Here is a 23,612-nt window from a genome sequence, read left to right as displayed (position 1 = left end):
TTCACTCCTCACACTGTCCAGATCTTGGGTGGGAAAAGGTTGCCATTTAATGGACGCCCTCAATGACCCCAGTAGCCGCAGGAACCCCCACCATTCATCCTGTGACTTAGGATTAATTAAAGCACCTTATTAAAAGCCTCACTTCCTCAGAGGAAGTGGTATGGTCGCCGGGGAGAATCTGAGATTTGTTGCCTCTCCAAGGTGAAAGGCACTGAAATCGTCTACAGACGGTCCCCGATTTACAACGGTTTGAATTACGATTTTTCGATGGTGTGAAAGCAATATGCATTCCTTAGAAACTGTATTTTGAGTTTTGGGTTTTGAACTTTTCCTGAGCTGGTAATAAACAGTAAGACGCTCTCTCAGGATGCACGGCAAGTTCCCAGGCAGCCAGGCAATCACAAGAGTGAACAACCTCGCACATTTATAGCCAGTCTGGACCAGACGACCATTCTGGTTTTCACTTGCAGCACAATATTTAATAAACATGAGAAATTCAATACTTTATTATAAACTAGGCTTTGTGTTAGATGATTTTGCCCAACTGTAGGCTAACGTTAAGTGTTCTAAACCTGTTTAAGGTTGGCTGGGCTGAGCAAGGATGTTCTGTAGGTTAGGTGGATTAATGCATTTTCAGTTTACAATGTGATCAACCTACGCATGATGGGTTGACTGGGACCTAACCCCATCCCAAGTTGAGGAAGATCTGTACTCCAGACCCCTTGGTTCAAGAAGGAGAAAAATCCAAAGAGGTTAAAATCCTGGCCCAGTGGTTCTCAAACTTAAGTGTGCATCAGAATCATCTGGAGGGCTCGTTCAAACACAGATTTCTCAGCTCTATTCCAGTTTTGGATTCAGTGGATTTCAGGGTGAGGCCCAAAAACGTGCGTTTCCACCAAGTTCCCTGGTGATGGTCCAGGAACCCCACTTTGAGAATCACTGACCTGACACAAAACACGTTGGCCTGTTATTACAGAGCAGGGTCTGGAACCCAGGGGTCCTGTGCTCCAGGTAAACGAATGCCTTTCTAGGCCCGTGCTCTGGCCTCGTGGCTGCTCCCTCCTCAGACCTGGCTGGGAGTTCTCTTTGCTGTAGTTTTCATACTCACCCTTTCCACCTAAGGTGACCTTGCCCTCCTCACCAAAGTCATGTCTATAATGAGCCTTGAGCTTCCTAGGAAAAAACCACTTTAAGGATAGTATTTCTGGCACTAACGCATATTATAAAAAATAAGACAAGAGTGTTTTATGAAGAAAAAATAATGCATTTAAAGATAAAGTGAACACAATCATGCTACGCACCAAAAACTCCAAAAGTTTATCACTACTTTTCTGATCCTTCTACAGTTTCTGATCCTTCTCCATTTATTTTGCTACAAATAAATAATAGAACCTCTTACACTTACCCAGAGTGTTGGTAGCAAAGTTTTTTTCGAGTCCGTCTTCCGTGAGCTCTCTCTTATTGACCATGCAACCTGCATTATTGATCTAGAAATTACAGTCCCCATTTCAAAATAAAGGAAATTAGGGCCAAGGGACCTGTTTCCACACCCAAAGCTCCACACCACCACTGGTCCCACATGGGTATGATGACAATTCATGTTCTGCTCTATACCAAAACTAGCTGTGCAGCAGGCTCAGCCATGGGACTGTGTAGAGACTTCCAATGACTAAGGCTTGGCCAGGCAACCTAATTCACAATAAAGTGTCCTGGAAATTTGTCTAGACCAATGCTATCCAGTAAAAGCATGTAATTTCAAGTTTTCTAGAAAGTAGTCACATTAAAAAGGTAAAACAGCTTCTCAGAGTTATTTGAGGTGCTGTCTCCCAGGCTGCAGTCCTCACTTTGCCCCAAATAAAATGTAACTCACCAAAACAATAAATAAAAACATAAAAAGAAACAGGTAAAATTTATTTTAATAATGTATAGTATTTAACTCACTATATCTAAAATAGTAGCATTTCAAGATGGAATCAACATAAAAATGTAATCAACATAAAAATGTTAGTTTACTTTTGGGTTTTTTTACACTAAGTCTTTGACTTTGGTGGATTTTTACACTGATGGAACATCTCAGTTTGAACCAGCTACATTTTAAATGCTCAGTAGCCCTACTGGACAGTGCAAGACTAGACTTGCACTGAAGAAGAAAAATGAAAAAATGTCTGAACGAACATGTTGGAGCCCATGAGAAACTATTTGGGCAGAAAAGCAGCTCAGCTCAAAGCAGAATGTGTGGGAGGAGCAGAGGGACACCAACCCACCTGAGTCTTCCAACTTTCTCAGTGGAGCAACTGACTGTGATTCTAAAAGATTTGGTTGTCTGCAACAGGTGTTCTTTCGGACTAAGCTTTTTAATTTTCCCCGTGCCTCTAATTTTAATACATCAATCCCCAAATCTACAGAGTTCAAGAATAGCAGTACACAAATCATCATTTTATGAAAAAATGGAACTTTTCCATCACCCCCAAAGACCCAGTATAGGGTCCCTTCCTTTACTCACACATCCAACCAACATGGCTAGAATGACTCTAATGAGTGAGCCTGGTGACACGACTAGGCCTCCGCATAAAAGAGTCTCATTGAGGTGTCACCATAAAGATACACACACACACACACACACAGGTCTTCATCCACACAGAGGAGAAACTCACATGCACGAGATTTATCCCCTACTTAAGTTTACAAAGCTCACCAAGACGTTGAGGGTATGTTCCTGCTTGAAATTTTCAACAAATTTCCAGATTGACTTGGGAACAGACAGGTCCACAATATGCAGAAAGATGTTCTAAACCAGAAAACAAAAGAAGTCATAAAGCTTTAAAAAAAAATGTACATTTTTCATTAAAAATGGTTTTAAAAAACAAATCATTTGGAATGATATAAAATGGAAAATCGCACTACTCAGAAGTACATCATTGTTCACAATTTCTTATGAATCGCCCAGAAATACTTTAAGTACATACCACATTTATACATACATGTTTTAGGCATTATATATAAACATATATATATACACACTAAGCATTATATATATATACATGTGTATGTGTAGCCCTTTCCGTATAAATTAGATTCAGGCTATACATTGTTCCATATCCTTCTTTTACACTTAACAACATGTTTTAGAGATTTTTTTTCCTTAAATATAAATCTACCTTATTTCTTTTAATGGCCACAAAACATTGCATGGATGTGTCATAGTTTCCTACCAACCATTTGGGGTTTTTTGGTCACTATTTTGTTCCTAAGAGAATATCCAGGGCACATCAGAACTATGCGATGACAAGTTCCTCTGTGAGTCGGTCCTTGCTTACAATGTCAACCTCAGCCTTGTGCCATGGTTGCCTCTGGACACAGCCCCACTCCCCCACCCCACCCCCCTGAGACTCACAACCCCCTGATGGAGGAGCCACATCGAGGGCGCCCCATGGCAGCGGTGCACACACAGCCATGCATGTAAATGAGCAATGCACATTGGCTGTTGGGCCCTTTTTCCCAGCACATAAATGAAACTTGCGTTCTCAGCACCCCCTGAGCGTCCCTGAGTTCAACGTCACCGAACGTCACTGAGGCTCAGCGTCCCTGAACTCCAGCAGGCATCAGAGACTTATCACCAACCCAAGGCAGAGATCTCTGCTGCTGGGAACTGACCTCCAGACAAGCCATAAAACCAATGATAAAGCAGAGTTCAGTGCCCTCCCTCAGTTTCCCCAGCAACTGAGCCACTGAACCCAAGGAAGAATTTCTACTGATCTTAAAACCTGTTGTCTCATCCTGAGACAAAGGCTCAGAGAATGAGAAAAGAGAAACCACCCCACGTTATCGTGACTCAGAAGGCCTGTAATGAGCTTGAATGCTATGTTCGGCTTAAGTCTGGCATAACTGAGTCTTCCTCTGCCTTCAAGGGAGAAGAAAAGCACTGTCCGTACAGGACTACACTCTTCTCAAAAGTCTCTGAAGGCCCTGGCCCAGCCAGAGTGAACACAAGGCTGTTGATTCACACCAGAGTCAGCCATGAGCCTCTACCAATGAGGGCAGGCCAAGTCCAGACACCTAATCCTTTCATTCCAAGGCCTTCCCTGAAATCACTGTAGGACCCCCTCCCACCCTGTAGGGCTGCGAAACACTCACACAAAATCCAGGTTTGAAAACCAACAAAATTCTAGTGAGCTAAAATCAATTTTACTCTGATCATCCCACAGTCTCCTTGAGTTTCCTAGAAGCACCCAAGGCATCTCAGAATTATCTAGAAGCAGCAGCAGGGAACAGGGAAATCAGCCATGGATCCTGGTGAAATGAAACATCCTGAAAAGGTGAAAGGAATCATCTGGCTCCCTCTGCGAGAAACTAGGAAGACAGAAGGCACCCAGAAGAGGCCAGCTGTCCTCTGTGACCAGCAGAAGGAACCAACCAGGTGCTCGTATGTAAAAAACCCGGGGGCCCGGGTTGGATCCCTGGCCTGGAAACTAGATCCCACATGCTGAGATAAAGAATTCGAACGCCGCAACTAAAGATGGTGCGTGCCGAATGGAACCTGAGCAAAGTAATATCACCTCTAATTTTCAGATGAGGAAACTGAGGTTCAGGAAACCTCAGTGCACTGTCTAGCCCACAAGGCTTCAGGGAGGGCAGAGTCCAGCTCCTCCCCTCACCCCCCTGACAAAGCTTCACAGAGAGGGACAGCTGATCCTGGGGTTTCCTCCTCTGTCCTGTCCACCTGCCCCTCCAATTGAGGGGCCCACAACTCCAAGTTTTAAGCTTTAAAAAAAATTTTTTTAATTGGAGGATAACTGCTTTATCAACAATTTGCCAACAAAGGTCTGTCTAGTCAAAGCTATGGTTTTTCCAGTAGTCATGTGTGGATGCGAGAGTTGGACTATAAAGAAAGCTGAGCACCAAACAATTGATGCTTTTGAACTGTGGTGTTAGAGAAGACTCTTGAGAGTCCCTTGGACTGCAAGGAGATCCAACCTAAGTTCATCCTAAGGGAAATCAGTCCTGAATATTCACTGAAAATACTGATGCTGAAGTTGAAACTCCAATACTTTGGCCACCTGATGCAAAGAGCTGATTCACTGGAAAAGACCCTGATGCTGGGAAAGATTGAAGGCAGGAGGAGAAGGGGACGACAGAGGATGAGATGGTTGGATGGCATCACTGACTTGATGGACATGAGTTTGCGTGAACTGCGGGAGTTGGTGATGGACATGGAGGCCTGGCAAGCTACAGTTCATGGGGTCGCAAAGAGTCGGACACGACTGAGCGACTGAACTGAACTGCTTTATAATGTGTTGGTTTCTGCCATACAACACTGTGAATCAGCTGTAAGTATACATATGTCCCTTCCCTTGTGAGCCTCCCTCCCACTCCCCATCCCAGCCCTCTAGGTCATCACAGAGTTGCAGAGCCTGGAGGAGGCACTGAGTCGGTGAAACCACACCTCCAGGGATGGGCAGAAGGTATTGCCAGCCCTGGACGCCAAGCTCTCAGTGAGTGCTGGAGACCACTCGCACAGATGAAAGAGGAGAGGATTTGCCGGGGGCTTGTGTGTGGGGATGGGGCAGGCTGCAAGTTGGGGGCTCCCTCTCCCCACCCCAGGAAACATGCTGGTTCCTGCTTTCAGTTCTTCCTCCCAGAGATGGTGCCGTTGTGTATAAGGAGGGCTCAACAGCATCAGCAGAACCATACCGGCATCTTTTTCTATATAAATCCACCTGGTAAAGGAGGTAGCCGAGCCCATGGTGGGCTGGAATCCACGCAAGCCCTCCCCTGCCCGTGGTCCAAGATCAGTGTTTCCATTACATCCTGCAGCGGCGCCGCCCAAAGTTATGGGCAGGCAGTCAGCCAGCCTTCCGTCTCAAGAACTGCAGCCCCCAGATCACGGCCCCACTTGCCGACACAGAGGAAGGTTTAGAGACCTTCATGCTCAGAGCTGGCACGAAGCCTCTGGGGGCATCTGACGGCGAGAGGCTGCCAAGCCAAAGGGAGAAGTACAGCCTTTTGCCTTGAAAAAATTACTTCCAGATAAAGGATAACCCTCATGGGCAGAGGCAAAATACTCCATTCTAGACTGGGGTGAATTTTTTTTCCTTTTGGCCACTGCCCACGCCTGCGGGAGTGGGGCGTCGTCTGCCCCTCAGCTGTGGGCAGTGGATGGAGAGGCAGTAGGCGTGGGGGCTCCGGAGGAGTGGGTGTACAGGACAGAGGAGAGAACTCCAGGTGGGACTGGAGGCAAGATGTTCTTGGTGGACGTGCAAGGGGCCTGTGGTCACTGCCGGCCAACCTGCTCCCCTCCACAGGACCCTGGGGTTTCCACCGGGGCCAGCTCCTCGGGGAAGCAACTGCACAGGTACACAGACCCCACATCCAGGCCCTGCTTATGTTAACACTCTGCCTTCACCGTCCTGCAAGTCTTAGGTTTTGTTTTAATTTTTAATTGGAGAATAATTACTTTACAATGTTGTGTTGGTGTCTGCCATACAACAGCATGACTCAGCCATAAGTATACAATGTCCTCTCCCTCTTGGGTCTCCCTCCCACCCCTCTAGCTCATCACAGAGCACCGAGCTGAGCTCCCTGTGTTACACAGCAGCTTCCCATGCTATTTACGCATGGTAACGTCTATGTTTGGGTTTCCCTGGTGGCTCAGACAGAAAAGAATCTGCCTGCAATGCAGGAGACCTGGGTTCAATCCCTGGGTTGGGAAGATCCCCTGGAGAAGCAGATGGCTACCCACTCCTGTATTTTTGCCTGGAAAATGCCATGGACAGAGGAGCCTGACCGGCTACAGTCCATGGGGTCGCGAAGAGTCGGACACGACTGAGCACCTGAAACTTCTACTTTCAATGGCTGTCTCCATGCCACGCTCTCTATGCGTCCCACGCTTGCCTCTCTCCGCTGTGTCCAAAACCCTGTTCTCTGTGTCCGCATCTCTATTCCTACCCTGCAAATAGGTTCAGTGAAGTCAGAAAGAGAAAAACAAGCCTAATATAACAAGTATAATAACACATGTCCATGGAAGTCTTCTGCTTGGTACACCAGGGCCCCCACACTCTGACTTTGCACTGTACCCTGATACTCTGATACTCTGATACTGCAGATTATGTAGCTGGTCCTGGTTCCAAGTGTGTCACAGCAGGAAGCCCACGGAACCATAAGCCAGCTTTGAACACTCTGGATAGGAAGCAGCTCTCATCAAGGCCAAAACGTCATTTGCGGTCCCTCTTTATCCGGAGGCCACCAGGTCAGCTGACAGCTTGGCTCACCCTGAGTCACCCTGGACATGCCTCAGCAAAGCGGCGCCCTTCTTGGGGGAGGGACCCCGGCAGGGCGCTGTCTGTGTCATGTCGCCCAGGCAGGCCTTCACCGGGGGGAGTGGGGGGTCACCGCCCCATCACCCGGGTCCAGCCCAGCCTTTGAGAAGCGCGGCTCCAGCTCTGTGGGCTGAGGCCACCTCCCAAGCAGAAGCGTGAACGGAGCCCTGCCAGCTCCGGAGCAGGAGCGTGGCCAGGAGTCCCGCCCCCGCACTGCGCCCCCGACAGGCAGGAAGCCCCCGGCAGGAGGGGCGCAGGAGCCGCTCACCTGGTTCCCGCTCTCCTGGATGATCTCAGCTCTGGCACCTTCTGCTCGGCTGTGATCTCGACAAACCAGGTGAACTGTGCCACCTGGTGGAATTCAACAAAAGCGGCCGTGAGGGACAGCCATAGCGACAGCCCTGGAGACGAGCTCTTCCAAAGGCAGAATGAACACACACGGGCTCACAGAAAGAGGACCTGATACGGAGACTGTTCTGGAGAATCTGAACAGATGGTCCCCACAGTCAGAGCAGCAGGTGGAAAGGAGAGGGCGGTCCTATAATCTGTGCTCCTGCCTACCTGGGCTGACAGTGCAACTGGGGCAACGTCCTGATTTTCTTTAAGGGTCTGAATACACCAAGGATGGGCTTCCCTGGTGGCTCAGGTGGTAAAGAACCCGCCTGCCAATACAGGAGACCCAGGTTCAATCTCCAGGTGGGAAAGATCCCCTGGAGAAGGGAATGGCAACCCACTCCAGTATTCTTGCCTGGAGGATCCCACGGACAGAGGAGCCTAGCGGGCTACAGTCCAGGGGTCACAAAGGTCAGACGTGACTAAGCACACACACACACATACATCAAGGATAAGAAGGGTCAGTCTTGATCACACCTGCATCCCTAGCATCTCATAGGGAACCTGACACACTGGTCTCAACCTCGCTGCACTTTAGACCCACCTGGAAAGTTTTTAAAGCTTCCGGCCTAAGGATGTTTTAAAAGCTCCCCCAGGTGAGTCTAATGTTCAGCCCAAGTAGAGAAGCCCCTAATATGTAGCCGGAATTTAACAAATATTTACTAAATGGTTGAATCCATAAATGGCACTCAAGACTATTCCAGCAAAAGTCACACCATCATCAATCAAGGCTTATTTAAAGGGGAATGCCTTGGCTGCGGCAGTTAAGACGTAAGCATTATGGACCTTGCTTTCTTCACCTAAAACAGAAAATAGGGTCTCTTGCACAAGAGGCTGCAGGCAAACCACATAACAGCCCCTTGGCTTGATCCTCCTCCCAGCTCTTCAGAGTACCTCCCAGTTGCTAAGATGCAGTTAATCTTCCCCCTGCTTTGACAGATAATTAAATACAGCTCCAAATGGCACAGTACTCCCCTAGAAAGTGCCTAACTTTGGAGGGAAAAAAATCTCAAGCATCTTGAAAAGTGATACATGCCAAAGTTATTTCCCCAACTTCTACTGGAACATCCATTTTTGTAGGAGAAGGGGCTCTGGAGAGGCGTGGCTGACTTTTCTAGCCACCGCAGTACCGTTGAGTGAGCTGGGACAGTTGAGCTGATGCAGAGAATTCTGGCATTTACCTGGAGGAAGACTTCAGCTGATTGAATAATTTACGTGCACCCAGAGAGCCTCTTTCTAGAACCAAGCTTAGGGAGGAGACAGAGGAGGCAGTTTCCAGCTGCTCGAACTCCAGAGGCTGGAAACCAGGAGCAGTAGGAAGGAAGAAGGAAGTTCACTGCACCCCGCTTCCGTTATCCTGGGGGCTCTGTTCTCAACTAGGGTCCACGGCCAAACTGCAATGGACTCCCAATCTCTCTCCCACCCCCACCCCTCACCCCCATTCTCATTGAGGAGACAGGAACCAGGGACCAGGTGTCCAAGTTTTGGTTTTTTTTTAAGTTTCCACTGGTGATTCGGATGCCTAGGGTTAACTGGAGCCCCTTACTGTTCTTAATCAGAAAACACTGCCCTGTGGACGGGACCTCAGCTCTCCTGTGAATGAATGAAGTGTTGAGGAGAGCTTCCTCCAGTCACTCACTCTGTCCACCTCTAGTCTGAAGCTTAACGCACAGCAAAGGTCCGTCCAGTGAAAGCTACGGTTTTTCCAGTATTAATGTACAGAGTGAGAGTTGGACCATAAAGAAGGCTGAGCACCGAAGAAGTGATGCCTTCGAATTGTGGTGCTGGAGAAGACGCTTGAGAATTCCTTGAACGACAAGGAAATCAAACCAGTCAATCCTAAAGAAAATCAGTCCTGAATATTCATTGGAAGGACCGATGCTCAAGCTGAAGATCCAATAGTTTGGCCACCTGATGCAAAGAGCAGACTTACTGGAAAAGACCCTGATGCTGGGAAAGACTGAAGGCGGGAGGGGAAGGGGGCAACAGAGGATGAGAGGGTTGGATGGCATCATCGACTCCACTGACATGAGTGTGAGCAAGCTCCAGGAGATGGTGAAGCACAGGGAAGCCTGGCGTGCTGCAGTCCATGGGGTCGCAAAGGGTCAGACATGACTGAGAGACTGAACAACAAGAGACAGCCGGCAGCTGTGCCAATCAGCATGGGGTCCTCGTCCAGGGCTCCTGCCCGTGCCGGCGGGGGCCTTCCTGACCCGCGTGTGACACAGGGCCCTCTCCCCGGTGTGGACCGGCTGCAGGCTGCCCTCGGGCCCCAGCACACACACGACTTAGCAGGCTGCTCACCTCGCTTGGCGATCTCCATGGCGGTCGCTTTTCCGATGCCGCTGTTCCCCCCGGTGACCATGAAGGCTCTTCCGGGAACTTGGACCTCCAAGTCGTCAGGGACAAAGTCCTTGGACGCAGACTCATAGCCACTCCTGGAAGCAGCAGACCCACAGAGGGAATGGACATTAAGGAGCAGGGAACACAACCTCCTGCAGCGAGAAGGGCCAGTCCTGGGCTGGGCGCAGTGCTCTCCCCACACGTCAGACAGCCCCTTCAGCCCTGGGCCCCCGCGCTCCTCCCTGGTCTTGTGAACAACACCATCTTCTCAGCGCCTACACCATTAGCTTCCTGAACTTCTGAAACTACCTGGAGAGTCCAACAGTTTGGCAGCCAAACAATTTTTCTCTGACTGGTTCTAATACCAGGAGGGGCCCCTGCCCCTTAAAACATTCTTTGATGGGTTTTCTTATTTTTAGTTTTTGGCCTTTCTTATTTTTAGTTTTTGCCCCCCACATTGGAGCAAATGGAGAGGAGCTCAGGAGACCAAGAGCATCATGCCCACTGCCCCCCGGGACAGGTGTCCCTCCCCAGGTATAGAAGGACCACAGCAAAGTGGGGAGATGTGTAATTTGGGAATGAGGAGGGGCAAGTGCAGTTATGTGAGGGCTCCCTCAGGGCCACAAGGTGTGTGCTGAACACTTCGAGGGGGCGCCGTTCAGGTCGTAATGATGGCCCATTTGTATCTGCATCAGGACAACTTTCTGCAGATGACAGCAAAGCACAATGAAAAGAAGGTGCTTTTTCCAATTGGCCCAAAGGCATCATATTGGTCAGAAACAACTCTGGGGGACTTCCCTGATGGTCCAGTGGTTGAGCCCATGCTCCCAAAGCTGAGGGCACTTGTTTGACTCCTGGTCAGGGAACTAAGATCCTGCATGTTATGTGGTGTGGCCAAGATAAATAAGTAAAATGAAGAGATAAAGAAAGAACTCTGAATTCTTCAGCTGCTTCTCTCTGCTCTTTGAGACCCTCGTCTACCTTGACTGTCCTGCTGCTGCTGCTGCTAAGTCGCGTCAGTCGTGTCCGACTCTGTGAGACCCCATAGACGGCAGCCCACCAGGCTCCCCTGTCCCTGGGATTCTCCAGGCAAGAACACTGGAGTGGGTTGCCATTTCCTTCTCCAATGCATGAAAGTGAAAAGTGAAAGTGAAGTCACTCAGTCGTGTCCGACTCATAGCGACCCCATGGACTGTAGCCTACCAGGCTCCTCCATCCATGGGATTTCCCAGGCAAGAGTACTGGAGTGGGGTGCCATTGCCTTCTCCCTTGACTGTCCTAGCAGTCAATATTTCCTGGTTACAGAATCGGCTGGGGGAGTGGAGAGGGATTGGCAGGAGACCCTGAGGTCAGAGCTCTCCACACACCGGCAGGCTGGGGGTCTCAGCCTGTATCTCTCGCCCAAACAGCGGATTCCCTGCAACATAGAATGCAGTTCTTTTCCCCTGAAGGTTCTGGAAGGTGCCCGGTGCCCTCCCCATGCCCTGTTTATGCACAGACTGCCAGCAGCTGGTCTCCTGCCCCACACCCTAGTATAGCACAACTGCCAACTACATGCCTGGACACCGGTGAAGAGGGCCAAAGAATGTTTATGAGCTCAGGTTTGGTCTGAAGTCATTGCCACAGGGGCGGTCATTGCCCCTGGTCTCACAGTCAAGAGACCAAGAAGAATGTTATTGCTGCTGTTCTCACCATCTGGAACTCTTCCAGACATCCAGGGCAGCCTTTCATCGCCTCGGCTGTGAGCAGCCCACTTAGTGGGGCAAGCAAGACTTCTGACTGTTCCAAGGCTTCCTGAAAGGCCGACTTGAAATTGAACGTAATCTCAATCATAAAGGCTTTGGATCCAACAACCTGGATTTAAATCTCAGCTCCGCCTCCTAACAGCTGTGCCGACTCATGTGTTGTTTTAACCCTTCTGAGCTCCAGTCTTTTCATCTGCACAAAGGCAAGTAGCTGAAGCTACTTCCTGGGCAGCCTAGGTGAGATAATTATGTAAAGCATCTATCATATGTTTTGAATAAGTTAAGAACTCAATCCCAGGTGACTCAGTGGTAAAGAACCCGCCTGACAATGTAGGAGACATGAGTTCGATCCCTGGATCAGGAAGATCCCCGGAGAAGGAAATGGCTACCCATTCTAGTATTCTTGCCTGGAGAATCCCATGGACAGAGGAGCCTGGTGGGCTACAGTCCATGGGGTTGCAAAAGAGTCGGACATGACTCAGCGACTAAACAACACAATAGTTGCTATTATTATTACTAGTATTAATAATAATATTAATGTCTTTCATGTTTAAAACTAAGCTCATTTACTTGCTCCCCTGCCTCTCCCCTCCCCTGCTCGCGCACTAGTCCTTCAAATTGCTAGGGACTCTGAGAGTAAACTATAACCAAAGATGAAGCTGGAAGATTTGTTTTGCCTCACGGGTGGACGTCCCAGAATCACTGTGAAAAGATTTTCTTGCAAAGGAAAAGAGGTTTCTTGGAAAGAACCCAGGATGAGGGGTTACTGAATCAGTGACGAGGGCCCAGGCAGGAGAAGGCACTGGTGGAGAGGGAGAGACAGCTCTCAAGAGCAGGCCACAGAGAATGCACCCAGGTAAACGCCCCCCAGGGCCCAGGCCCCAGGACCCCCACCTCCCCGGGCAGGACGCTGAGAGGTTTCTCTCCGTGACACACAGCTAGAGGGTTACCACGCTGATCCTATTAGGGAGTAAGGTTTGCTGAGGGTGGCTCTTGTGGATTAAATGTCTTCCTCAAACTCCAGGCTGTGAGCCAGCTGCCAAGTGGGTGGAGCCAGGCTGGCCTACAGGACAGTCATAACTCCCTTTGTCCTCTGTCTTCAGGGATTCCACCCTGATCCAATCCGCTGTTAATAAGATTTAGCCTTTTTATTATCCTCCTACCCTCTCTTTTTATTTTTATAAACTCTTCATATCAGTGCTTATTTTTCAGATGCAGAGAGAAGTAAATGACTTACCCAAGACTGTGGGATGGTAGGTGATAAAGCCCACAGGGGTTTCCATGCTCTCTACACTGAGCCTAGGAGTGCTGCTCAGCCTCACCAGTGGTGCTAAGAAGAGTGGTCCCCAGACAGGCAACATCAACATCACCTGGGAATCTTTCTACAGAGTCAGAAATTCCAGGGTGAGGCCCAGCAATCAGTGGTTTCACAGGCCCTACAGGAGACTGATTCAAGTTGAGCAATCACTGTACTTAGTGTTTTCTGAACCCCTGAATATAAGAGTCACCAGGAGGCAAGGTCCTCAGCACGCTTCCCCCAATTTACCCAATATGGAATTTGCTAAGGTTCCACCCACACCCACTAGATGCTTACAAGTCAGTTGTTTTTTAATTGCCCCTGGTAATTCTTAGGTTCAGGCAAAGTTAAGGAAACTGTGACTAGATCCTGCTGCCTAGGGGCCCAATATAAGGAAGCTTTATAAAAATCCTGGTGTGCCAAGAAAAAACATTGTAAACTGTAACTACAGACTCTCATTGGAATCAAAGTAAGGTATTGTCTTTCCCTCCAATTCACAAAATGCACAACAGCAGGGAAAACCACCTAAGCATCCACCCCTCCTACGCCACAAAAGAGTCTGGGGAGAGACTTTCAGAAGTCTGCTTTCCCGTGGGGCAGGAAGTTGACTCAAGCTCTTCATGCTGCAGTCTGTATAACCTGGAAAGACCCCGCAAACGGTGGTCACTACGAGTACACCCCTTCAAAAGAGAGAGTCGGCCACTGTATTTACCTAAATTCAGTGGGTCAGGGTTGACAACTACACTGTTCCAAAGAAAAGCCAATTCTGAGTCCTTGATAGATCTGTTTCTTTGACTTTAACCTTCCTTTTTCACTGCTTCTGTTATTATAATCATACATTAGGACCTGCCCTTATGGTTGTAGTTTAAATTCTACAGGGAGCCCTGCCCCTCTGCCTGAAGAGATTAACACAAACCTCCTTCCAGGAGATATTTACAAGATAATGGTTTTTACTTCCTCAACTCCTCCCCTTCTCTGTCCTATAAAAGAACCTCACACCCAGACCCCAGATAAGATGGTTATTTTGAGGCATTAGTCTGCCATCTTCTCTGTCAGCTAGGCTTTCCAACTGTATTCCTTGCATTAACACCTGGTTAATGGGCCTGTCATATGGCAAGCAGACTGAAACTGGACTCAAATTGGGCTTAGCCAGGCCAGAAGCCTTGCTGCTTGTGGCCACCTGGCCCTGGGTATGTATCAGGGAATATTGGGGCAAAGCCTTAGCAGCTGCTGGGACCATTTGTCCTGAGGATCTTCCCTTCAAGATTCCCTGAAGTGGCACCAGCTTCCCCAGTGCCTGGCAGTTGAGGCAAGAAACTGACATTGATGGGACTAAATTTTGTAGGGTAAGTCTCTCCAATGTGCATACTGGAAACATACCCCACCTCAATTTGGTCTTTTCCTTTAGGGGACAAGCCAATTTGGTTGGGGTACCCTGTTTGGGAGGGGAATTGTTGGACCATACCTGAGCTGGAACTGGTTCACTGGGGAACTAGTTCTTGTGGGGGTAAGCCTATCCTAGTTGAAATTAGTTCATTTGTTTTGCAGGATAAGTTTATTTACCTGAGTTGGGAACCTGCTCAGTTGGAACCAGTTTATTGGGGAACTAGTTCTTTTGGGGTAAGTCTATCCAGGTTGGAATTCTTTGATTTGTAGGGTAAGTTTGAGAGTTGGGGGCCAATTTGTTGGTGTATCAATGCTGCGATTTTTTTGTGGAATTTTTTATATTGGAATTGCTATTCATCTTTTGTGTTGTGGTGTGGTCATACTTTTAAAAATGGGAGGTATTCCATCTATAAATGGGAATTACTCCATCTATTTTGAAGGAGAGCCCTTTTGGGCATATATTGGATAAATGGGCAAAATATAATTGTAAGCCTATGACTATGCTACTATAACAGGGTATGGACCCAATATATGTTAGGATCAGAAGAGCAACTGACCCTGAATGGCTCACTCAACTATTAGGCGATCTCACAGTTAGAAGTGTTCTGCAAAAGAGCAGGGGAAAGAGATGAGATTCCATACGTAGAAGCATTTATGCTATTGCATCAGGAGAAAAAGGAGTCAGAGGACTACCACCTTATCGTGCAGAGGTCTGAGAGAAAACCCAACGAGGTACTTAGACAAAAGAGCTTAAACAAAATTTGAGAGATAAAACAAAAGCCAACTGAGGATCCATCACAGTTTCTGGAAAGGATTTATCAAGTTTGTAGGTGCTACACAGATACAGACCCCGAGGCCCCTGAGAATGTAAGGGTGATAAATATGACCTTCATCAGGCAAAGTGCTCCAGAGATGAAAAAATTACAGAAATTAGATAGTGTGTTTGAAATGAACCCTTCTCAGCTAGTAGATGTTGTTCTTAAAAGTGTTCAACAGCAGGGAACGACGACAGAAGCACGGAGATGCGACACGGAACACAGGTTTTCTGGTAGCAGCACTAAAAATGAGTAACCCAAGGAGGGCTCCTCGGAGAAGGCGATGGCAGCCCACTCCAGTACTCTTGCCTGGAAAAGCCCATGGATGGAGGAGCCTGGTGGGCTGCAGTCCGTGGGGTCGCTATGGGTCGGACACGACTGAGCGACTTCACTTTCACTTTTCACTTTATACACATTGGAGAAGGAAATGGCAACCCACTCCAGTGTTCTTGCCTGGAGAACCCCAGGGACTGGGGAGCCTTGTGGGCTGCCGTCTATGGGGCCGCACAGAGTTGGACACAACTGAAGCGACTTAGCAGCAGCAGCAAGGAGGGCTCCCAGTGGCTCAGTGGTAAAGAACCTGCCACCAATGTAGGAGATGTGGGTTCAGTCCCTAGGTCAGAAAGATCCGCTAGAGAAGGAAATGGCAACCCACTGCAGGATTCTTGCCTGGAAAATTCCATGGACAGAGGAGCCTGGCAGGCTACCGTTCATGGGGTCGCAGAGTCAGACTTGACTGAGTGACTGAGCACACATGGAACCTAACGGTAGGCCACCACTGGGGAAGGAAGAACATGCTTACTGCAGGGAGGAAGGACACAGGAGAAGAGATTCCCTAAACTAAAAATTAATAAAAGGAAGACAGGAGCCCCAGGTCATGCTGACAGTGGGGAACAAACTGATTGACTCTAATTGATTCCACTCTCCTTTGTAAATTAAAGACTCAAGTAACCTTTACCCAGAACAGCTTGACATCAGGGTCCCACCAGGGTCTTTTTGATCTCGTGCATTTGGGGACTATGGCTCCAATTTGGGGCGCTTCAGTCCCATCTGGGGGGGGCTTTGGCTCAAATTTGAGGCATTCTCCCTGTGAAGGAAAATAAGGTGCTTTGGACAAGGGTCACAAGTCTAGTGAGACTAGGAGGTCACATTTGGGGCAGTTTTGCCATTTGACTCTGAAGGTGACTTTCTGGCTGGCAAGGTTTTGGTTTGATTTGGTTTACTTTGAGCACAAAGACTTCTAGTACTAACTGCTTGAGCTAAAATGGGAAGCACTTCCTCTAAGGTTCCACTCCCACCTGGGAGCCCCTTGGGAAGTTTTAAATGACTGGCTGAAATCTAGGGAAGATCCTCAAAAGTGTTTGTAAATAGATTACCAAAATGGGAAGCCATGGGTCTGACTACACTAGCCATAGCTGATCCTTAGAGCCTAGCAGGAATTTTGGAAGAGACCTTCTCTAAGCTAACTTTCCAACATAGGTAAATGGGTATGTCAGTCCTTCAATATCATTCAGGTAGCCACCCAATTCTTTGAAGAAAAAAGAAAAAAAATAAAACTGTCCTTGTTTTAGTACCAGAAGTATGGTTCCAAAAAAAAATCCAAAACCACTAATCCTTTTACCACTCCCAAGACCTTCCCTGTTTATCTTAAGAGGAAGTTTGTAAGTATTAATATAACTTAGTAACTAAACAAGAACAACAAAGTAGTATAAAGGGGAAATGAAGTTATCCTGAGAAAAAATTGTATCTTTGCAAATGTTTCACCTGGTCTGCTCAGGAGCTCTCATCTCTACCATCTTTTTAAAATGAAAATTTTGAAAAAGAGAGTAATTTGGACTTGCTTTCCATAAACATTAGTAAAAAGAGTTTAGCCATCTAGACAAATGAACTTGATTTATTCCATCTGCCAGAAACTCAATTTTAATCTGACCTCTTTTGTAGACTGATGGGTTTTACATTGCTGTACCCAACTCAGGGATGAAATCTTGAAATGAGAACAGAATTTGACTTTTCTCTGTTAGAAAGACAAGTTTTGTTAAGATGTCAAACTACCTTTGATAACAGATTTTAAGTTCTATACCTTTTAAGTGATCTACTCTGCATTAGCCTTTGAAACCTTTTATTGTTACTTTGGATAAGTGAATAACTATTGTTTCACAGTGACTTAATGATTCTGTTGTGTTTTAAAACCCTTTTGATGTTGTTTTGACAAAATTTCCCAAATCAAATAAAGTTTCTTTGACCTCTCTAGCTAAACTTTGGGATGCTTCAAAGGGCCTTTGAAACACCCCAAAGAAACATTAAACTCATTAGGTTCACTTGGTATGTTAAATTACAATGGGAAGTGTTATAAAATGAGTAATCTTCTTAGGTTATATTTTATGGTAAATGATAGATATTCTAGAGATTATATGAAATTTTGATGTGTCCTGGTAAAGTATTATTGTCATAATTCTAGTTATTATCTGAAAGTGTGGCATGTCACAGCAGTAACCCAGGTGCTTTAAATGTGGCTTCTGAAGTCTTTTTGTTATTATAGAAAGTTATGATTTCACTTTGATGCCATTGCAAAAACTCCTCCCCTTCAATAAGATTTATAGAAAGGACTTTTGGATAAATGCAAGTAATTCTAATGGCTTCATATAGCTGTTAACAAAAAGGATTAGTTACAGGGGAACTGAGTGAACTGGTAGATATGGTTACAGTTTTTGTGGTTTCTATATAAAGAAAATTACTGGTTTAAATCTGTTTCCCTGGGGTAAGGAAAATCTTCCCCTTAAACTAATTAATCATTGTTCTAATTTGGTCTTTGTTTTCAAATTGTTTGTGCTTTGTGCCTCCTTGATGCACTGTCATTGTCAATTTCACTAACTGCATTACTTATATCTTGTCTAATTTATAAGATTGTTTTCTTTTACAATACCCAGGGTGTAATCAGGCCTTGAACAAAACTTATATGGCTAAAAACATAACATAAAAATCATTATAATAGTGTAATTCTAAGTATGGGAAGAAGCAATGGGAGGGAAAATGTCTCCTGGATCATAATCAGGCACAAGATCCAGAGAATCTTTCCTTATTGATGAGGGTTGAATCTGAAATTTAGCAACTAGACTGACATAACAAAGAATTTTTTCCTGATCTGGGATGAGCCTTCCAGCGCCGTGGGACAAGATTTGATCATGAACTGTCTCCCAAATACTGGTCAAATTCCTGACCAAGAGGGGAGGAGCTGAGAAATAGAATATTTCCTGCCATATCGGTCATCTGCAATTGGAGCCTTCCAACATGAGCCAGTGAGCCTTGAGGAAACTCAGCCTATGAGAACACAGGATTAACTGCCCCAGATACCTGAGGGTACATATCAAGGAAATAATTTTAAAGAGCCCTGACTCTTGCATCTTCCCATACATAGAAAAGCCCTAAATTCCTAAACTTAAGATGCTGCCTCTGGGTTTGAAGCTCAGTATTCTACAGATGTAAAGTAGACATTTTCCAAAGAGGAACGAAGAAAGACAAATCTCAACATCTGGAACACTGGCAACTGGCACGGATGGCTGTGAAAACTCCCCAAAAGATCCATCTGATGAAGCAGTTAGAACAGTCGTCACCCTCTTTTTTTCCCAAGATTGTTGAATGGACATTGATAGTGGGAAATATTGCAGGGAAGAGCCAATTCTGACTCCATGATGGATCTGTTTCGACTTTAACCTTTGTTTTCCATTGCTTTAGTTATTATAATCCTACATAATGACCTGCCTCAGGGAACCCTGCCCCTCTGCCTGAAGAAATGGGAACACATCCCTTCCCTGAGGTTGGCCATTCCAGGAGATACTTACAAGATAATGGTCACTACTTCCTCAACTCCAAGCCCTCTCTATCCTGTACAAGAACCTCACATCCAGATGCGCAGCAAGGTGGTTATTTTGAGACTTTAATCTGCCATGTTCTCGACATGTTAGCTTTCACAATAAAAGTCGTATTCCTTGCCTCAACATTTTCTCTCGGTCAACTGGCCTGTGTATAGCGAGGAGACTGAGCGTGGACCCAGTAACACTTCCCACGTTTTCTGCAGCACTGCCCCTGTGGCAAGCCACTCCAGTACTATTGCCGAGAAAATCCCATGGATGGAGGAGCCTGGTAGGCTGCAGTCCGTGGGGTCGCTAAGGGTCGGACACGACTGAGCGACTTCACTTTCACTTTTCACTTTCACTCATTGGAGAAGGAAATGGCAACCCACTCCAGTGTTCTTGCCTGGAGAATCCCAGGGATGGGGGAGCCTGGTGGGCTTCCATCTATGGGGTCACACAGAGTCGGACACAACTGAAGTGACTTAGCAGCAGCAGCAGCCCCTGAGGAGTGTCTGCACTTTTTCAAAAACGCTTCTGCACGCCGAAAAGGGAGCAACAGCAGCTGTCTCCCCTTGGAATGATGCCTGGAGTCCTGGGACGATGGAAATTTGCCCAGGTAGCCTTGCTGCTGCTGCTGCTAAGTCACTTCAGTTGTGTCTGACTCTGTGCAACCCCATAGACGGCAATCCACCAGGCTCTCCTATCCCTGGGATTCTCCAGGCAAGAACACTGGAGTGGGTAGCCATTTCCTGCTCCAATGCATGAAAGTGAAAAGTGAAAGTGAAGTCGCTCAGTCAAGTGTTCGACTCTCAACGACCCCATGGACTGCAGCCTACCAGGTTCCTCCGTCCATGGGATTTTCCAGGCAAGAGTACTGGAGTGGGCTGCAACTGCGTTCTCCCAGGTAGCCTTAGGAACTGATAGATACTGATAAAACTCTTAAGGCAGGGAAGAGAGGAAGTCTTTTAGAGACATAAGAACCTGCAGGATTTTTTTTTTAATAAAATATCAATCTAGGCCCCAGTGCACATCAATTGAATCAAAACGTCCAGTGGGAGGGCCTGAAAGCTGGTATCCTCAAGAATTTTCTGCCGGTGATTTCTGGTTTCAAACAGGAATGAGAACCACTGCTGCTGGGAGAGACTAACTCTAAGATTAAAAACCACCTCTCCACCTCCCAGAAGTGGCCACCCCTCAAAGACCACAGTGAGGGGGTGGGTCGACTGGGGCACAGCCAGGGTGATCACGGGGCGATGCGGGGTGGGGGGTGGGGGACCATCAAGCAATGTTCAACAAGCTCACACTGGACGCGTGCTCTACACCCGCCCTGAAACTCCTGCCCGGAATGTTCCAGCTGGAGGGAGCGGTCACAGTCCACAGGCCGCATTTTATTAGTAAGGACAAAAACACACCCAGGAGAGTACTAAGCGGAGTCTCAACTAGCAATTTAGAACTAACCCCTTCTGACGCCGAAAACAGCCCGAAGGAGACAAGAGCCAGAGCACGCCCAAGAGGGGCGTCCAGGAAACGCCCCGGAGACTCGCAGACCCCTGGGCCGCCTGACGTCAGTGGGTGGAGCCCCACGGGCACAAGCCCCGCCCCCGGGCCCAGCCCCGCCCCTCGGGCGCGCGCCGGGCCCACAGCGCCCGGGGTTGCGTGGCGGCTGCAGCAGGTGGGCTGCCGGCAGGCGAGCGCCTCCGTCGCTTGGTGGGTCCGAGTGATCGCGGGGAGTCGCGGGCGCGTTCGCGCTCGTCCCGCCTGCCCGCGCCGACGCGCGCCGCGTGACGGCAGGCCGGCTTGCCCGCCCCCTGGCCGCGGGCCCCGGCGCGGGCCCCCGCGCACCCTTACTTGGTGTATTCGCGCAGCCCCTTGGCGAACCACGCGGCGCTGCGGTAGAGGAGCATGGCTGGCCGGGCGCCGCACGCAGAGTCCCGCGCTCCCGGGACCCCGCCCCGCCCTTCCGGGCCCGCCAGCGGTTACATCATCGCAGTTATGTAAACGCCACGGCCTCCGGGGCTGGTCCCCACTGGGAATGCGGCGGGGTCTCGGGACGATGCGGAACGCCGTCCCCCACGCCCCGGCCCTGCCGCGGCTCTGGAGAGCGCCCCACTCCGGCCCGGGCCTCAGAGGGCAGGGGGAAGGGAGGGCAGACCCTGCAGGGAGGTCCTCATGGGGGTGGAAGCCGGCGCCAGTACCTGTTGGGGGTTACCTGCCAGCTGGGTATCACTGGGACACAGAGCTGGCACCGCAACGCACCTCCTCGAATCTGATGACCCAGAAAATCGTGTGGACTCAAAACGAGGAGGCTTACTGATACTAAAAAGATGTCTCCATCTGATGGGTTTTAGCATAGGGGTTACTGAAAAACGATTATTTTCTAAGTTTCCACCTATCTTATTTCACGAAATACCCGCAGTAACTCAGCAGAGGGACAGGGCTTCATCAGCAGGTGCAATAAGTCTGTAAGGCGCACACGGTGACCCGCCTGGGGCAAGGCAGACTGGGTCTCCCTCCTGAGAGGTAAGTCTGTCTCCTAAGTACAGGCTTTTGCCACAGTTCTGCAATGTCATGTAGTGTCAGGAAGGGGCCCTTTATCGCTTTCAAATTTTCATCCGCCTCCCCAATCCCCCGAGGCCAAATAAACACACAGTGCAAGGGGAAAAAAAAAAAAAAAAGCATAGTGGCTATGCCAACCCACACGCTAGACTAGTCATCCAGCCCACCCGCGGCCCCTGTTATGTAGGAGTCAGGCACCCTTGTCCCCATCTGACCTCCATCTCTAACTCCCAGTTAGGAAAGCTTCAGGTTAAGTTCTGTACTGGTTTACCAGACTCACCCAGAGACTGAGCCATTCTTACATAAGATGTGCGGAGACCAGCTGGTTTAATGGCCTCATTATCTATGGTAGAGGATATAGGTTCGCTGCCCCCTCCCAAGTGGGCGTGTTTTTAATTCAGGATACCTTTTGAAATACATTTCCCCAGAACAGCTTGCTCCTCTGAACAGGACTGTGAGGTTCCCCTGCATTGCTCGTCTTCTTGCCAGAGCGATGAAAAGGAGTTTAAACGAGTGGCATTCTGCAAAGCCACCAAGCCTGGTGTGACTTTTCAAGGCCAGTCGGGTTGGACCAGGAGAGCATTTTGGATCCCCAGAGTTACACAACTGTACTTTGTACCCTCGGCTTTGTGTCAGTGATGGAAGAGGTACCAGTCTGTTCAGAAACTCACTGCCTCAGGAAATGTGTTTTTGGCTCACAGAGCGGGTGAGAAGTTCTTGGGAACCACACGGTGCATTGAGGGCATCAGCAGCACCTTGCTGTAAAAGGGTGGGTGGAAACCTAGCCCTCTCAACCTGCTGTAAACCCCGGTGTGCTGCAGACCTACTCCGACTTAGTTTTCTTATTGATAGAGTGGGAATGAATATGCTCACTTCATGGCATGGGGCTGTTGTGATGATTAAATGCATTTGTAAAGAGCTCAGCAAAATGCCTGGTTATGGTCAAAAAACATTCATTTCCCGCCCTAAGTTTTCTTCTCATTCTTTCCCTCCTGCATTGCAGCCAGCCCGTGTACATTCCATGCACGTTCCGTTAGTGCATGAAGCATGTAATATTTACCCTCACATCAAGTATCCACTAGGGGCTGCACTGTACACAATTCATAGGGGGTTTTAAGAAAAGACAACCCAATCTCAGAAGGGACCGCCATTCTTCCCTGGATGACAAGGAACAAGGACAGGATGGGATTTGTGGGAAAAGGGTCCAGTTTAAGGACTTAGCTGAGCTGGATTTTGGTTCTGTTTTGTCACTGATTCTCAGTGTGGCCCTGGGTAATAGTGATAAAATTTATGGCCACCTGATGGGAACAGTTGACTTCATTGGAAAAGACCCTGATGCTGGGAAAGATTGAAGGCAGAAGGAGAAGAGGGAGACAGAGGATGAGATGGCTGTATGCCATCACCAATTCAATAGACATGAACCTGGGCAAACTCCAGGGGATGGTGAGGGACAGGGAAGCCTGGCATGCTGCAGTCTGTGGGGTTGCAGAGCCAGACATGACTTGGCGAGTGAACAAGTCCATACGCTGTGTCTTATGTCACTTAATCCCTACAATGACCTAGTAAGTTTGCTCTGGCTATCATCTCCATTTTACAGATGAACAAAACTGAGGCTTAGAGGGGAAGCCCCTTGGCTGAGGTCACATTTACTTTGAGGTCACAGTAAATGCACCCTGGAGCCAGGATTTGAGCCAGGCAATGCTATTTCAGAGCCAGTGGCCTCTCAGTGGACCATACTCCATGGGGGCAAGTCACTTAACCTTTCTGGGCCTCAGTTTTCTCATCCAAATGAAAAGGACATTAGATGACATCTGGGGCCCCTTCAAGCTCTTTCTATGACTAATAAGAGAATTGCACAAAGATGTTAAATAAGTTAGACCCAAGGTGCTTTTAAAAGAGCAACATCCACT

At 48.1% G+C, this 23,612-nt stretch overlaps 1 protein-coding gene across 4 annotated transcripts in view; it reads right to left on the bottom strand.

The window, feature by feature from the left end:
• The window catches only part of DHRS12 (dehydrogenase/reductase 12), a 68,166-nt gene that overhangs the window by 20,413 nt on the left and 24,141 nt on the right, over nt 1-23,612 (bottom strand). The window contains exons 1-5 of one of the 4 annotated variants that reach the window (XM_055426163.2): nt 20,995-21,128; nt 10,014-10,147; nt 7,585-7,667; nt 2,696-2,788; nt 1,406-1,487 (exon numbers count right to left, since the gene is read on the bottom strand). In XM_055426163.2, the coding sequence (XP_055282138.2) occupies nt 1,406-1,487; nt 2,696-2,788; nt 7,585-7,667; nt 10,014-10,147; nt 20,995-21,050 (448 nt within the window). In that variant the 5' untranslated portion in view covers nt 21,051-21,128. Of the gene's footprint in view, nt 1-1,405; nt 1,488-2,695; nt 2,789-7,584; nt 7,668-10,013; nt 10,148-20,994; nt 21,129-23,612 lie in introns of those variants that run through there. The other 3 variants (XM_055426166.2, XM_055426167.2, XM_055426164.2) reach the window with 3 other exon arrangements.

The sequence above is a fragment of the Moschus berezovskii genome, chromosome 13 (assembly GCF_049115385.1).
Source record: "Moschus berezovskii isolate FMDL1 chromosome 13, NW_MosBer_1.0, whole genome shotgun sequence".
In the NCBI taxonomy this organism is placed as follows: domain Eukaryota; kingdom Metazoa; phylum Chordata; class Mammalia; order Artiodactyla; family Moschidae; genus Moschus; species Moschus berezovskii.
Note: the sequence above shows the minus strand (reverse complement) of the source record. Positions and strands in the feature narration are given on the sequence as shown.